Source organism: Symphalangus syndactylus, chromosome 3, assembly GCF_028878055.3.
Source record: "Symphalangus syndactylus isolate Jambi chromosome 3, NHGRI_mSymSyn1-v2.1_pri, whole genome shotgun sequence".
Taxonomy (NCBI): domain Eukaryota; kingdom Metazoa; phylum Chordata; class Mammalia; order Primates; family Hylobatidae; genus Symphalangus; species Symphalangus syndactylus.
In genome coordinates, this window is record NC_072425.2 from 10,322,012 (window position 1) to 10,338,023 (window position 16,012).

A 16,012-nucleotide genomic window follows, 5' to 3' on the forward strand; every position below is an offset into this window, starting at 1 on the left:
CAGGTAGATGGATGGATGGATGGATGAATGGATTGGTGGGTGGGTAGGTGAATGGGTAGGTGGATGGATGGGTGGATGGGTGAATAGATGGGTAGGTAGATGGGTGGGTGTATGCTCAGGGCTAAACACCATGAGCCTTGCCTTGGAGCCTCTGATTCACCATGGTACACCTGTGCACTTGTGAAATGCAGACAACTTGTGAAATTTACAAAACCACAGTTCCCACCTCTTGGAACTACACCAAATTTATTCATGTGATCGGCCCCAATGGGTGCCTGCCTTGGGGTCTCAGGGGACCTGGTCAAACAGATGGGAAGCTCTAGCCAGCAAGGAGTGAAGAGGTTTGCAAACACACTCCTGACCAAACCTAAAGACTAAATCCAGACTGTGCTCAGGCTGGATTGGGCCTGAGGGAGGGGAAGACTGGGCAGACTGGGAGCTGGCCTTCTTCTCAGGGAGGAGTCTGCAAGGCAGAGGAAGGGATGGAGGGAGAGAGGGAAGGGAAGGAGGGGGCAAAGACACAGGCCAGGCAAGCCTCCTGAGCAGGAGGGAACGTTTGTGAAAGGTGAAAGAGGCATTTGAAGGGGGGTTGAGAAGAAGCACTGGAATTGCTGGATGTCTGGGCGATACATCCAGCAATTCCAGCACATGTCTGCCTGGGCAACATGGAGAACCCTCAGCCCCGATGACCCCCACATCATCACCAGCCTCTCTCCCCATGTGTCTCTGTGTTGTTCTTTGCACACTTCAGTTGTCTCCTGCCTCTGAGCCTTCGTATATGCTGTTCCCCCAGCCTGGGATGCCTTTCCCTGTATTGCTGTGTAGTTGTGCTATAGACAGAATGTCTGTGTCTCAACAAAAGTCATGCGTTGAAATCCTAACCTCCAAGATGATGATGTTGGGAGGTGAGACCTCTGGGAGGCTCTGCCCTCATGAGTGGGATGAGTGCCCTTATAAAAGAGGTCTCTGAGAACTGCCTGGCTCACTTCTGCCATGTGAGGATGCAGAGAGAAGCAGCCATCTCTGAACCAGCAATGGGCCCTTGCCAGATACTAAATCCACAGGTGCCTTGATCTTGGACTTCCAGCCTCCAGGACCATGAGCAATAAGCTGTTGTCTGTGAGCCGCCCAGCCCAAGTGGACTAGGACAGGTCGGCTTCCCATGGAGGCCCCACCTGCCATGCTGTCCAAATCGGCACCCCCACCACCACCTCCCACACTCACTGCCTTCCCCATGCCTTGATTCCTCACATGCTTATCTGGGACCAAGGGCTTCAGCTCCAGATGCAGGCATCCACCAGCCTCAAGGCCAGGCACCACAAGCAGGCTCCAGCCATGCCACTTTCTCCCTTCTGTCTTCCTTTGACCTCAGAAGGCACCCTCCTGAGGCTTCCTGCAGTCTCTGGGGACAACTTAGTTGTGTCCCACTGGGGTTCAAGTCATTAGAATTCATAGTCGCTTTGTAGTTGACAAGGTCTGCTCCAGAAGGACTACCACAAATCTCCCCTGGGACTAATCAGGGCAGATGTCCCAGGCACTACAATTCCATGCTCCTGAACCACAGTGTTCTGCATCCCCTCCCTCCCCTCAGCAGCAGGCAGGGGCAGGATGCTCTCCTCAGCCCATGAGATGGGCAGCAGGCAGGGAGGGGTGCAGGGGCTCTGCCTGGGGAATCGCAGAAGCATCACAGAGTTCTCTGCCTTCAATGCCGGCTCTGAAAGCCCCTTCTCTGTATTTTACTCTTTATTTCCAGAGCAGGATGTGGGAAACACAAGCACTGGAGCAAAAGGAGGACCCTTCAGCTAAGATGAAATCAGGGATGCTCATATGTGGGTCCATCCCTGCTTCTACAGCCCACCACGGTCCATTCTGGGGCAGCATCTTGGCCCCTAAGCATGGGAACAGAGAGCGAAAAGGCAGCATCTGCAATTCAAACTAAGCAGCATGTTCCAGGGCTGGGCAAATGGGAGAGGGAGGAGCTGGGAGGTGGTTGCCAGGGAAACATCAGAGCTTAGCCAGTCAGCAGGGGCCACCAGTTTGGTTGCCGGGTGCACTCTGCGGGGTGACGCTGCCCTCAGGTGGTGGATAGGGATGCTGACAGCCGCGGCACCAGGGACCGCTATGTCCTGAGCCGATGGAGGCATCTTAGGATGTTTTCCCCTCACTCTGGGTATACTAAAGATACCCAGGTAGGGCTGACCCTGCATACAGCTCCCATGGCCTCTCTGGGGGAGCAAGCTGAGGATCTTCCATTGTGATGAGGTTTCATAAGCATCCTGATCTCTGGGGAAGTTGCTTTTGCTACAGTTCCCATCAAGTGTTGCCCTGCATGCCAAGGAAACAGAGCCCCTTGCAGGGAAGACAAAGGGTCCATGAGATGCCTCCTTCCTTGAACATGACAAAATTCAATGCTGTCATCCACAGAATTCAGTGGCAAAGATAGGTTTTACTGAATTTCTTCAATAAGGTATTTTGGTTTTCTAAATCCTAAAACTTGGAATAATTAGAGGGTGCCACCCAGTGGGGACTTAGAAAATTGCAACCCAGCTTTATAAGCTGTTGTAACTCTCCAAACAAAACCAAGGTCTCTGCCTATGTGTCAGGGGTGGGGTGGGGCAGGGTGGGTGTTCAGGGACTGGTGGAGTTTCTAGAGCCCCAAGAGGGGTTGACATGACCAACAGAAAGAAACCACCAAATTCCAAATTCAGGAGGACAGTGGAACAAAGTCTGCTGGCCTTGGACCTTTAAGCTGTCTGCCTTCCCACACCCTCACTTTCCAACTCACCCAATGAAGAACACAGCTGCACAGTGACAGTCCCATCAAGATTGTGTCTGCTGCACCCAGACAAAGCCTCAGAGTCCTTCCCATCACTGTGCTGTGGGCAGCCCCTGCTACCAACTAGAATGGTCAAATGGCTGTATGGCCCCCTCAATCTATGTTCCATTTGCTCCTAGTTCACTAGGGGTTTTTTGGCAAATTGTTTGCTTTTCTCTAAAGTATATTGTTTGTAACTCAAGTAGTTTGTTTGTTGCACCCAAAGTTCACTAGATTTATACTTACTGGAAAATTCCTGGGTCCTGCCCTTCTGACTTATGCCCACCCAGTGCCCCCTGCCACCTCATGCCCTCCAGCGACACTGACACCTTGGCCCTCTATGTCCTGGACAGTCTGCAGTTTGCTGACCCCAGGCCCCTGCAGTCCAGGTGACCCCACCTTCCACTCTCACTACCAGCCCTGTGACATTCTTCCCCACAGCTGGGTTAGACTCCCTGAGCATATGCACCTCCGGTTCTCCCAGGCCCTTCACTGCAGCTGGGTCCTCAGTAGACCCACACACTTGTCATGGCTTCTGTGCAAACCACCCACCTCCCTGGGCACCCGGAGAAAGGGCCTTAGTAGAAAAGGCCAATGAGCCTGCAAAGCCTGGCACCTGGAAGGTCTCTCGCTCTCAGTCTTGCCCAGCTGCCCCTCACTGAGTGTTGGAGTGATGCCAGAGGGGAGCCACTGCAGGTCTTGGCCCAGGCAGCACCACAAGCAAGGTGCTAGGATTAGCCCCATTCCACAGGGGCAGAAACTGAGGCTCTAGGTGAACAAACAGGGAGCTGACGTGTGTGACTGCAGACCCCACACTCGTATCTCTCAGGGGCAGAGTGGAAGAGACTGAGGACTGGATTCCAGGCCAGCACCACCAGCAGGGCCCTTGGCTCCTGGCCACTACCTGAGATACAGAGGGTCTGCAGAGCCCATGTCCTCCTGCTCCCCTCCCCCACCCCATCCAACCCCCAACAAATGAAAAATCTTCCCCAAACCCTGCCTGTCTGTTAGGAAAGCTCCCCACTTCAGTCCTCTGGCCCTGGGGCCACTAACCCGGGTCTTACTGACCAAGAATTTGGGGGATTTTTATGCAAGAGCAACAGTCTGAACCAGAGAGGGGTGGGATACTCCCCAGGTGTCAAGCTGAGGCCCCGGTCCAACCACAACTCCTGGCCTGTACACTGGCACTGGGCCTTGAAGCCAGGCCATGGCTCCTCCAGGTGGGCAGTGTGTGGGAGCTGGGACCCCGCTTCTGCTTCCCCTACCCCAGTGCAAAAAGGCTGCTCCCAAACAGGCTGAGCCTGGGGGACCTTTCGGACTGAAATGCAAGAGCTGAACTGTGGAGGCAGACTTGCCACAAGCAGCCCTGTGATGGTCTCATGCCCATCCCACAGACAGTGGTCACACCAAACAGGGGAAACTGAGTCACGGGCACACGCAACAGTGATCACCAGCTCAGCAGGTCCAGGGCCAGGACCCCAGAGAAACCCCTGCCCACCGCCACCCCACTCAGCCTGGAGGAAGCCCACAGCTGGGCCCAAGCACCCTGGTGCCCCACCATCTGCATCCTCCTCCCTCTGGGTGATAGGGCACTGAGTCTCCGCACCCGACTCCCTCAGGGTGCTGCTCCAGATTTTACATGTTCCTGCTGCTCCCGGGTGAGGGCAGCACTCCTGACCACTGCTGGTCATGCACCAGCCTCAGCTTCCCCAGCTGTGACAGCTGTCAGGGAACAGGCCTGCGGTGACAAATGTGCCATGTGCGCAGGAGGGTGGACATGCTGCTTCCGACAGCTGCACCCCAGCGAGTGCCAGGTGAGAGGAGCCCAGCGAGAAGCTCCCCAAAAGCACCTCCCTCCTTCCAGGACTGGCAGCAGGAGAGCAGGGAAGTGCTGCAGGCCCACCCGGCTGCCCTTTGAAGCCCTTAAGGAAAGCCCCTCTCCGATCTCTCTGTGGGAACGAGGCCACCGCCGACCGGCAGAGACTACCTTCCTGAGAGTCCTGACACTGTTGTGTGGGTTGTGAGACCCGTCCCTCTCCAGCCCTCAGTTTCCTTTGTGAACCTGGGCTTGTCACCCCTGCCCCTCCTCCTTCACGGAGCTGCTGGGAGGACAACATGAAGCCCCTGGGGATGAAGGACGTTGCTGCGCCGGTAAGGGCCAGGCAGATGTGAGAAGGGCGTGAGGGCCGCGTTCAGCAGCCGTGCAGTGGTGCAAAGAAGATGCTGCTGGGCAGGTGAGTTTTGGCCCCTCCCACCTGGGCTACGGTTCTTCCACAGTTACCTGCCATGAGCCAGCACTGTGGGAAGCAGCGTCCCCCTCCACACCTGGGCCAGGATCCTCAAGTGACTCACACTCCAGCCTTAGAAGTGTAGGAGGGGGCAAGGGGGAAGGAGTTGGGGGACAGTCAGCCTCAAAAGTCACTTCCTTGGGCCGGGCATGGTGGCTCACGCCTATAACACCAGCACTTTGGGAGGCCAAGTCTGGCAGATCATTTGAGGTCAGGAGTTCAAGACCAGCCTAACCAACATGGTGAAATCCTGTCTGTATTAAAAATACAAAAAAAAAATTAGCTGGGCATGGTGGCATGCACCTGTAATCCCAGCTACTCAGGAAACTGAGGCAGGAGAACCACTTGAACTCTGGAGGTGGAGGCCAAGATCATGGCACTGCACTTCAGCCTGGGTGACAGAGGAAAACTCTGTTTAAAAAAAAAAAAAAAGTCGCCCCATTGGCCTCCTCCCATCACCAACCCCGTTCCCTTGTTCTGTGTCTCCTCCACTGCACATCTGATTGTGGGGATTAGCAAAGGCATGGAATCCCTCTAGAAAAGCTAGGTCCTTATTTCTAACTGCTGGAATGTCTCATGATAGGTCTTCAGTAAGCAGGTCGGTTTCCATAAGGACTTAGGCAACAGTCTGTGACTTTTTTATTTTTGAGACAGTGTCTTGCTCTGTTGCCCAGGCTGGAGTGCATCAGTGCGATCACGGCTCACTGCTGCCTTGACCTCCCAGGCTCAAGTGATCTTCCTGTCTCATCTGTGAGTAGCTGGGACTACAGGTATGTACCACTGTGCCCAGCTAATTTTTGTGGGTTTTTTGTGGAGATGAGGTTTCTCCACATTGCCCAGGCTGATCTCAAACTTCTGGGCTCAAGCAATCTGCCCACCTTAGCTTCTCAAAGTGCAGGGGTTACAGGCACCTCAGCTAACTTTTTCATATATATACATGCTGCTTTCAGTTTTTAAAATTAGCTTTTTAAATTTTAGAATAGCTTTTAGATGTACTGAAGAGTTGCAAAGATACTACAGTTCCCATATGCCCCACAGCTAGCTCCGCTCACACTAACATCTCACATTAGTCTAGCACCTTTGTTGCAATCATGAGCCTGCACTGACACGCTGTCATCTATGTCCCAACAGGACATTCAGTCATCGTGTCTCCTGAGGCTCCTTTTGGCTGTCACAGTTTCTCAGACTTTCCTTGTCTTTGATGACCTTGACTGTCCTAAGTGCTGATCAGGTGGTGTTTCAGTCCGTTCTCACTCTGCTACAAAGAACAGTCTGAGACTCGGTAATTTATAAAGACAAGAGGTTTAACTGGCTCACGGTTCTGCAGGCTGTCCAGGAGGCATGGCTGGGGAGGCCTCAGGAAACTTAGAATCACGGTGGAAGATGAAGGGAAAGCAGGCACGTCCTACATGGCAGCAGGAGAGAGAGAGAGTGAACAGCCAGATCTCGTGAGAACTCACTCACTATCACGAGAACAGCAAGGGGCATGACCCAGTCCCCTCCCATCAGGCCCCTCCTCCAACACCGAAGATCATAATTCAACATGAGATTTGGGTGGGGACACGGAGCCAAACCATATCATTCCACCCCGGCCCCTCCCAAATCTCATGTCCTTCTCACATTTTTTTTGTGGCTTTTGTTTTTGTTTTGTTTTGTTTTTTTGAGATGGAGTCTCCCTCTATCTCCCAGGCTAGAGTGCAGTGGCAAGATCTTGGCTCACTGCAACCTCTGCTTCCCAGGTTCAAGAGATTCTCGTGCCTCAGCCTCCTGAGTAGCTAGAATTACAGGCACCTGCCACCAGAGGGAAGGAAAGAGGGAGGAAGGAGGGAGGAGAGAGGAAGGAGGGAAGAAGGAGGGAGGGAGGAAGGGGGAAGGAAGGAGGGAGGGGGGAGGAAGGAGGAAGGAAGGAGGGACGTAGGAAAGAAGGAAGGAGAAGGGGGAAGGAAGGAGGGAGGGGGAAGGAGGGAGCAAGGAGGTAGGGAGGAGGGAAGGAAGGAGGTAGGGAGGAAAGAAGGGAGAAGGGGGAAGGAAGGAGGGGGGAAAGGAGGGAGGGAGGAAAGAAGGAGGGAGAAGGGGGGAGGAAGGAGGGAGGGAGGGAGGGGAAAGAGGGATGGAGGGGGAAGGAGGGAGGGATGGGGGAAGGAGGGGAAGGAAGGAGAGAGGAAGAGGGAAAGAGGGAGGGAGGGGAAGGAAGGATGGAGGGTGGAAGGAAGGAGAAAGGAGGGAAGGAGGCGGGGAAGGAAGGAGGAAGGAGGGAAGGAGAGAGGAAGAAGGAGGGAGGGGGAAAGAAGGAGGGAGAGGGAAGGAAGGAGGGAGGGGGAAAGAAGGAGGGAAGGGGAAGGAGGGGGAGGGGAGAAGGAGTGAGAAAGGAGGAAGACCACTGAGTCTCCTCTCTGTGCTTCCCAAATGCCCCCACTGACCCACACAGGGGCCTCTGCCCTGCCCTTGGACCTCAAGGGCTCCATTGCTCACCTTGGAGGGCACCATGGTACCTGACCTTCCCTATCCCCCATAATGGGCAAAAGCCATGATGCCACCTCCTGGATCCCAGGCCCTGGAACCTGTGCCTACAGTCCTGTGCTTGTCCAGAGGTGGACGCCGGGTCAAATCTCCAAGGGTTCCTGCTCCCCACCCTTTGCTCAGGGAGCAAAGTCGGCCTGGCCTTCTCCACCCATGCCCTGCATTAGAGCCTCTTCACACCAAAAGAAAGGAGGAAGTGGCTGCTTCCTCCTAAAGTATTTTCTGGGTGACCAAGGCCCTGGTCACAACAGCCCTGGAAAGTGGGGAGTTTGTCCTCACTTTGGAGGTGGGGAGATGGGGAAACTGAGGCTCAGAGCGGGCAGGACCCGCCCCCCTCCCTCCCTGGCACGCTGTCCTCACCTTCCCTGCCCCTGCTCCTGCTGCAGGCCAAGCCCACCTGGCACCCAGTAGGGCTGTGTGCCCAGCTTCCCGAACAGCTGACTGCTGCGGCATCTTGGTGAAACTGGGATGAAGCCGGCTCCTGACTGCACCGCTTGCTGCAGTGAGCAGGGGTATGGCTGGGCGGTGGAGCGCCCAGGTGATTCTGACTCACAGTAATCAACTCCACTGCCGGAAGCCACTGTGGCCCCCACGGGGCCTGGAGGAACAAGAAGGGACTGGAGGACCCGCGCTGTCCCAGCGTCACCAGCAGGGGGCAGGGCTGCCTCACGCCGTGGGCGCCGCAGCGGGCGCCGGGGCATCTGTCCTTGGGGACCCTTGGGTTCCTAATTAGCTCCTTCATAACCAAGGCGGTGGGATGGGACCTGATCCTGCCTCGGCCTCCCTTTGGGCAAACTCCTTCCTCGCAGGCCGTCTGTGAGCTGTGGGGACACGGCTCGGCAGAGGCTGCGGGTTCCCTCGGGGCATCTTTGCAGAGGGGGCTCGCTGCGGAAAGGCAGGTAGAAAATGCCAGACTCAATGGCCTGCCCGCCTGGATGCTGAGTCCCTGCTGGGGGGCAGCTGTGCCCATCTGAAAATCAGGGGACTGGGCTGCAGGCTCTATGTGGCCCTTCCTGATGTCTCCACACCCCAGCCCCTTCCTCCTGAGGCCCCCAAGACTTCCCTGGCCTCCTCTGGTCACCCAGGTGCGGCTGTCCTTGGGCACAGCGATGACCCCTCCTCCGCCCTGAGTGCACTGCCCACACACAGTGCAGGGGCTGCCCCCTTCTCTCAGGATGTGCTCTCAGGATGTGCCCCATTCCCCACGCGTGCCCTTCCTCCCATCACGCTGTCTGCTGGCTGATGGCAGGGACAGCAGCACAGGGACCTCAGCGGTGCCCATCCAGGAGCCATGTGTCCCTGCCCCCACCGCAGGTGCCTGAGCCCCTGCCCCTCCCTTGCCTCTCAGTTCACAAACCTCCAGCCCAGGCTGGCTCGCTGTCCCTGCCTGAGAGTGATGGTGAAGAACTTATCAAGCCCAGCATCTCTGGTCCAGAGGGACTGCCCTGGGCAGGAGTCACCGTGGCAACCAAATGCCAAAGGGAGGCCCAAAGCTGGGTTGTCCTGCGATGCCACGCCAGCCGGCAGCCTGGAGTTCCTGCCTGGCTGGTGGGAGCACGGGGCGGTGTTCATGTCCCTGGAGGGGCACCAAACTCCCCCCACGCTCACCCCAGGAAGTCCCGTAGTAACGCCCTACCCCATTATTAAAACAAGCACCAAGGCCCTGGGAACCCGTGGGAAGCTCCCCCTTCCTGGGCTTCTCCCAGAGCTCCAAGGGGTCCGTGTCCTGCACCCAGAGACCTCAGCTTTCCCCTTTTGTCCCTGCGCCCTGGCCTGAGAACTCTGAGGGCTCACTCTCACCCCAAGGACGGGTGTCCGTGGAGGCTGTGCCCAGAGTCCAGGGGGCCACCAGGGCACAGAGCCAGCTTCCAACCGCTGGTGTCTCACACAGCAGCACTCAGCCATGTGTACACATGTGCAGCAGGACGGGAGGCCTCTCAACAGGGAGGCCACATCCCAGCTCCCAAAGCCCCCGGGCCGACCCCTTTTCCAGACCACGTAAGGGGCCCACATGCTTCACGTGTGCAAGATTATATGCAGAGAACATGGGTGGGCCAGACCCAGCAAGCCAGGTCAGCAGAGGGCTGTGCTGACACAGAGGAAGCGGGTGGGCACTTCGAGGACTCTGCCCTCCCTTGGGGTCCATTCACACTTGGACCCGTCTGGAGAAACCCAGGTTGGTCTTGGTGGGCAGAGCCGAGGCCCGGGCAGGGGAGGGTGTGAAGCCCAGGGAGGATCCTTCGGAACTGCAGCTGGGACCCAGGGCGGCTCCTAAGATGGCAAAGTGAGTCGAGACTCCTGTGGCACCCACCATTCAGCCACGGTTGGGGGCCCAGGGAATGGCCCAGAGTTTCAGGGCACAGCCACTGCTCCCAGGAAGAGGGAGAATGTTGGTGTGGGGTCCTGACTCCACCAAGGAAGGCTGGCTCAGCACCGCCCCCATGACCCCCACTGTTCTGTCGATCCTTCCAGGGCTGAGTGCAAGTGTGTGTGTTCATGAGTGTGAGTCTGTGTGTGTGCACGGGAGCATGTATGGGTGTGTGTGCATGGGAATATGGATGTATGTGCATATGAAAGCGTGTATGGGTGTGTGCAACTGAGCGTGTATGGGTGTGTGCATGGGAGCACGTATGGGTGTGTGTGCATGGGAGCATGTATGTGTGTGTGTGCATGGGAGCATGTATGGGTGTGTGTGCATGGGAGCATGTATGGGTGTGTGTGCATGAGAGCATGTATGGGTGTGTGCAAGGGCAGGTATGGATGTGTGCATGGGAGTTGTGCATGGGTGTGCATGCAAAAGCATGTGTGTGAGCACGTGATGTGTGCATGCGTATGAATGGGTGCGAAGGTCCATGTGAGCCTGTCTGTGCCTGTGTTTGAGTACGCAAGTGTGTGAATGTGTGTGTGCTCATGAGGGGAGTGCCATCAGGGAGCCCCTGCCCTTCAGGTGGCAGGCCGCTCCATTTTAAGTCTCACCCGGGAGCCACCCTTGCTCTGGGCACAGGCCACACTGCCCTCTGCCCACCACCACAGGGCAGGACCTGGACCTTCAGAGCCCCACTCCCCATCTTCAGTGTGTCGGGTGCCTGGCTGGACACAGGTGCATGAGAGGGCTCCGGGCACCACCACCAAACTTCAGGCCGGGAGCAGACCAGCCCCAGACAGCATGGAGACAGAGGGCATTTATCACAGGAGACAGTGCAGATGGGGCATCATTAACTTGTTATTGGGGCAGCTGGATGACATCGTGTTCCCTGGCCCTCTGGGTGCACCTCCTGCCCACCCAGGCCAGCGTGGCTGCAGAGGCGTGATGCTTAGGCGGCCTGGGGAAGGACAGGTGTGAACACTCGTGCTCTGCAGGCACCCACAGGCCCAGTGCGCACGGCTGCTGAGAGGCGCCCTCGTGGAGGCCCCAGCCCCCTGCCCCTTGGAGGAGCAGCAGAGCCCAGTGGACAGGGAGAGAACTCTCAGAGTGTGACCCACAGAGGATGCCAGCCTCGCCGCACAGGACCGGCGGGTGGGGTGCGGCGGAGGGCGGGCTGGTGGAGGCTGATCGCGGGCCCTCCCACTCCAAACAAAAAAAGTCCCCACACAGAACAAACGAACTGAATGGCGATGTATTTTAAACGCTCGTATTTTGTTTCTCCTCTCACATTTCTCCCTTTGCGTGTTTCCTTTCCACAATTCTAATGCCACTGTCCATCAAACCCTGGCACCTGCGGCCACGATGTTTCCGAGACAATCGTACGGGGAAGCCACTTCACAGCCAGTCACAGGAAGGCCGGCCGGCAACAGGACACAACAGAGCAAAGTTTTAAAAATTACTCGAAAGGGGAAGAAAAGCCTTGAAAGCCTCAGGCCCACCCTCCTGCCCCGAAGGAAGACACCCCCATTGCGGCGGTTTCCTCCCAAGCCTCGCCGCCATCACAGGAGCCCTCTCCTTTGCCATCCTCTGTCCTGGCGTTTCTCGGACGAAGCTTTCACCTCAATCTCTAGAAGCAGAAACAAAAACAGTCCCAGCCCTCCCCCCGCCATATCCAAGTATACATGAGGGATAAAATTACATTTGTACAAAAATAGATTTTTTTTTTTTTTTACCTTTCCAGATGCTTTAGACATTTTCTCTTATCTTTACTCTCTTTATGGATCTCTCATCCTCTCTAAAGTATTAGCTATGCGTCCCAGCTAAGGCATTGCTAAGGATTGGGAACGGCTAAAGCTGTCTGCTCCAAAGCATCTTAAAATAGATGCATCTCCTGCCTTGAGATATTCATTCGAACCCGGATTTCACCAAAGGAGGGTCCTTATGTACTTGCTTACACGAAGCAAATTTATAGGAAAACAGGGGAAACGTCTTGATTAAAAATAAACACAAAACACTGGTAACCGCTCCGCCTCTCCCACGTGGCGCTGGTGTGCGGCTCCCTCCACACGCGTCTCTCTGTACAGCACATACGTTTACACCACACACCTGCGTGGACGGGCACCAGGTCACGCACCCCAACTCCACGACAGGGACACCAGCCGACTACCCACAGGCTGCACATTCCAGCAGGGCCCTCCTGGGTGCCCCACGGGGAGGGGCTCGGGGTCATCTCCAGCACTGCCACCAGGCTGCCAGCCCAGAATTCTTGGGGACACCGTGCTTGGAAAACCGAAGGCCAGGGCTGTCTTTCCAGAAGCTGTGTGCTTCCAGGGTGCGGAGGGCCGGCGGCTGACACAGGCCCCAGGGTGGAAGGTCCTGGCAGGCCAGCTTCCAAGCATGCCTGACGCAGCCTAGGGGATCCCGGCTCTGTGGCATCTTCACTCCTGAGCCTCAGGAGCCCCATCTGAACGGCAAAGCCGGGAGGTGACCAGCTGAGGAGCGTGCCTGAAGGTGCTGGGGTGCCCCGGGGCCCCAGGAAGCAGCCGCTGGGAAGGGGGTGGCCCTGCAGGGAAGCCACTTCCTCCAGCCGGGCCAAGGCGGGGACAGGCACAGGTGGCTAATGAGCTGATGTTAGTGCTATCTTTAGAAAATTAAAGATTGTCCCACCAAAATAATAATAATTACAAAAAATCACCTTAATTGAACCAGATTGGTAATACTACTACAGGTGTGGTTAAATAGAAACTCTACCTCTCTACTCAGCGATGAGCCACACTCCTCACTCGCCACCTTTTCAAACCAACAGCACTGTACAACCACAAGGCCGATGAGAAAGGGACGGGAAGGCTGCAGGAAGTGGCCAGGACACGTGGAGCGGTGGGTAAGGCTGCTGGGGCCAGGGAGGCCGGGTTCTGCTTTCAGGGGTTGGCGGCCCGGGGGGCTTCAGTGCTTTACAGCCAGCCAGCCAGCCAGCGCCGGAAACGACAAAGTTCCCAAGAAGAAGCTGACCCCCCACAACGGAGGCCCCGTCCCTGGGCTTTTTCCTCTGGAGCCGCGGGCATTCCCAAGGGTCCTGGCATGGATGGGCGGGCGCTGGCTGCAGAAGGCACCAGATGTTGGCGTTGGGTCTTTCACGCTCCCACCGCTGGGGCCCCAAGAGTGCCTGCACCCTCCTGCCGTTTCCACCACACACCCCAGGGGCAGCTGGGGCTTCCTGGCAGTGCCTGGGAGGGGCCCAGTTGGCCAGGGACCTGGTACAGGTGTGAGGCTCAACACTGCCTCAGGACGGTTGATTGGGCAGGGGGCCACCTCTGGGGATCCACAACGCTGAAAGGCAGGGGTGGAGGGGGGCGGGAAGGAGAGGCTTCTGGAATCTCTGACAGCCTGTCTCGGGCACAGACTCAGCTGCAGGCTCCACCCGGGTGCCTAAGCTCAGCTCTGGCTGGGAGCTCCAGGAAGGCAAAGAATGGACACTTTCTTCCCCACCAAGGCTGGAAAGCTGCCTCTGCAAGCCACTGCCTCCCGGTCCAACCTGTATGCAGCTTCCCTCCCCACTGAGGAAGCCCCTGCTCCAGGTGGGGAAAGACTATGGAGAAGGCGCCCACTCCCCCACATCATTCCTAGACTGCGTCTGGGAAGACAAGACCGTCCCTCCTGCATCCCCCCAACCATCCTCTGTTCAGGCACCTGCCACTGACAAAGGCTGGGTCCACGGGACTGAGGCGTGAACAGGAAAAGTACTCAGGCCAAAGGGAGGGCCTTCCAGTGCAAAAGAGGCGAGTTCAACCTGAGAGGGCCCCGCACCACCGGAGCCCGGGGGCAGAGCCTGCGGGAGGAGCGCCGGGCCGCACTGGGCTGAGCCGGGGAGGCCCCAAGCCCCCCCTCCACCTTCAACCAGAGCAGGCGTTCAGTGAGGCTCCCAAGTAAGGCTCTGGGTGAACACTGTCCGTGGACAATACCAGGCTGGGTGGTCCCACCAGGGCCGGTGTGTGGCCCAGGCCCGAGGGCGCTGCAACTCAGGGTTCTCAGATTCCAAGAGTCTTTTAGACACAACTGGCAGCCAGAGAGAGGGCCTGAGCAGGGGTCCCACCGATGCCCCCCGCAGAGCCACTCCAGGCCGCAGAGCATCTGCCCCACCCATGAGGCTCCCAGTTCCTGAGCCCCTCTCTCTCCAGGCCGCCTGCCCCCTCTGAGGGAAACCAACAAGCCACCCTCTTCCCCTCCCATCCCCGCGGGCCTCACAGATGGCTGCAGGTCAGCAGAGCCCCATGCCTCCAGCAAGGCCAGTGAGGTGGGGACGCCCCACCCTGCCCGAGCAGGGGCCAGCCCTGCAGGAACCAAGGACAAGCCTCAGCCCACCCTGCAGAGCAAGGAGAAGACTCAGGCTGGGGAGGGGCCGGGGCACTCTGGTCTGAACAGGGAGCAGGGAGTCTGAAACCAGGACACCAAGGCAGACAGAAAACCAAGGGGGGTGAGTGACCCCTGTCCCTGCAGCCTGGAGGTGGCCCCAAAACCTTGCACAGAGGGCAGCTCATGTTCTCATTGGCTCGAGGGCAAAACTGTGAGTTATCTTTGGAAAAAGGGGCTACTTTCCCCCTCACTCAGAGCACAAGGCAGCCTGCTGGCCCCACGAGTCCCCTCTCATCCCCGAGGCGGCTGAGGTCTTTGCTGACGACACACCAGCTTGCGCCCCCAGCTGTCCCCTCCTCCTGATTAGGGGGAAGCTGTCACAGGCTGGCTGGGCACCAGTATTCAGAGCAGGTGAAGATGTCACTCCAGACAGGAGGGCCACACAGGAATTCTGAAAACCAGCATCGATAAACAGCAACGGAAACAAAAGCCCCGTTCCCAACTCCTGCAGCTCCAGGGCTGGGGCCCGAAGACCCTGTAGTCGCCCAAGCCCCGTGGGGTGTGGCGGGGCGTCCTGAGAGCCCAGTGGGGAGGCGCCTGGCTGGGCTCATGCTAGTTCTTGCCACAAAGGCTGCTGCCTCAGGAAAGCCACTGCCCTGGGCCACAGACAAGTAGTAACAGAAATAAGGAGGGTGACAACATCTCTTAGGCAGAGCAGTGACAGGCTGTGCCCCAAAGTCCAAACAGGCCAGGCAGAGAAGGGCAGGGACAGGGCTCAGGCTGAGAAGAACAGCTGGCGTCCAGGCAGGGTGGCCAGAACGGGTGGGCGCAAAGGATGGGCCCGCAGGCCTAAGTCATTTGGTGCGGCGCCTCCAGCATCTCCATGAGGAAGGTGTCAATGGGCGTGTCCCCGATGAGCTTGAAGAAGAAGAGATGTTCCAGGCACTTGAGCCCGATGGAGCGCAGAGCCGGCAGGCGGAGCAAGAGCTTGGCGAACCTGCAGGGAACGGGTCTGGTGAGGGCCGGGCAAGGGGCATGGGCAGTTCTGCCCTGGCACCTGGAGGCCTCCCTGGGGATGGGGCTGTGTCTGATAGCCCAACCCCTCCGAGGCTGGTCTGTAGCCCCGGATCTGCCTGTGCCAAGCCTCCAGAAGGAAGGAGGGGAGGCTAGAAGGAAACAGGGGCAGTGGCATCCAGAGCCAGGAGAGAGTGAAGGGAGATCCCTGGGGCTGAGGACGGAGATGAAGGGCCAGGGGCCAGACAGCAGCTGGCTAGGGCAGACTGAATAGCTCTTTGTGAAGAAGTTAAAAATTGTGGGCAGCTGGGCATGATGGCTCACACTTGTAATCTCAGCACTTTGAGAGGCCGAGGTGGGAGGATGGCTTGAGGCCAGGAGTTCGAGACCAGCCTGGGCAACGCAGTGAGACCCTGTCTCTGCAAAAGAAAAAGAGAAAAACAGCAGCAAGGCGTGGTGGTGCCTGCCTGCAGGGAGGACCGCTTGAGCCCAGGAGGTTGAGGCTGCAGTGAGCTACGATCACAGCACTGCACTCCAGCCTGGGCGACACAGCGAGACTCTGTCTCTTAAAAAAATGAAAAAATCTGGGCCATGACAGCCAGAAGCGGGTGTGAGTATCAGCAATGCAACCGGCTGCAGCAGCCATCGCAGCAAGAGACT

At 57.5% G+C, this 16,012-nt stretch overlaps 1 protein-coding gene, 1 long non-coding RNA gene and 1 pseudogene across 7 annotated transcripts in view; all 3 read right to left on the reverse strand.

Annotated features, from left to right (window-relative positions):
* The window catches only part of LOC134736280 (uncharacterized), an 88,007-nt gene extending 79,865 nt beyond the window's left edge, over nucleotides 1–8,142 (reverse strand). The window contains exons 1-2 of the long non-coding RNA XR_010120184.1: nucleotides 7,984–8,142; nucleotides 6,421–6,508 (exon numbers count right to left, since the gene is read on the reverse strand). This is a non-coding gene — a long non-coding RNA (uncharacterized lncRNA). The remainder of the gene's footprint in view (nucleotides 1–6,420; nucleotides 6,509–7,983) is intronic.
* Nucleotides 8,143–11,222: 3,080 nt separating this feature from the next.
* The window catches only part of RXRA (retinoid X receptor alpha), a 114,947-nt gene continuing 110,157 nt past the window's right edge, over nucleotides 11,223–16,012 (reverse strand). For all 6 annotated transcript variants that reach the window (XM_055270440.1, XM_063636781.1, XM_055270443.2 and 3 more), the window contains one exon: nucleotides 11,223–15,335. In XM_055270440.1, coding sequence (XP_055126415.1) covers nucleotides 15,188–15,335 — 148 coding nt within the window. In that variant the 3' untranslated portion in view covers nucleotides 11,223–15,187. The remainder of the gene's footprint in view (nucleotides 15,336–16,012) is intronic.
* On the reverse strand, nucleotides 13,771–14,523 carry LOC129478706 (uncharacterized; annotated as a pseudogene).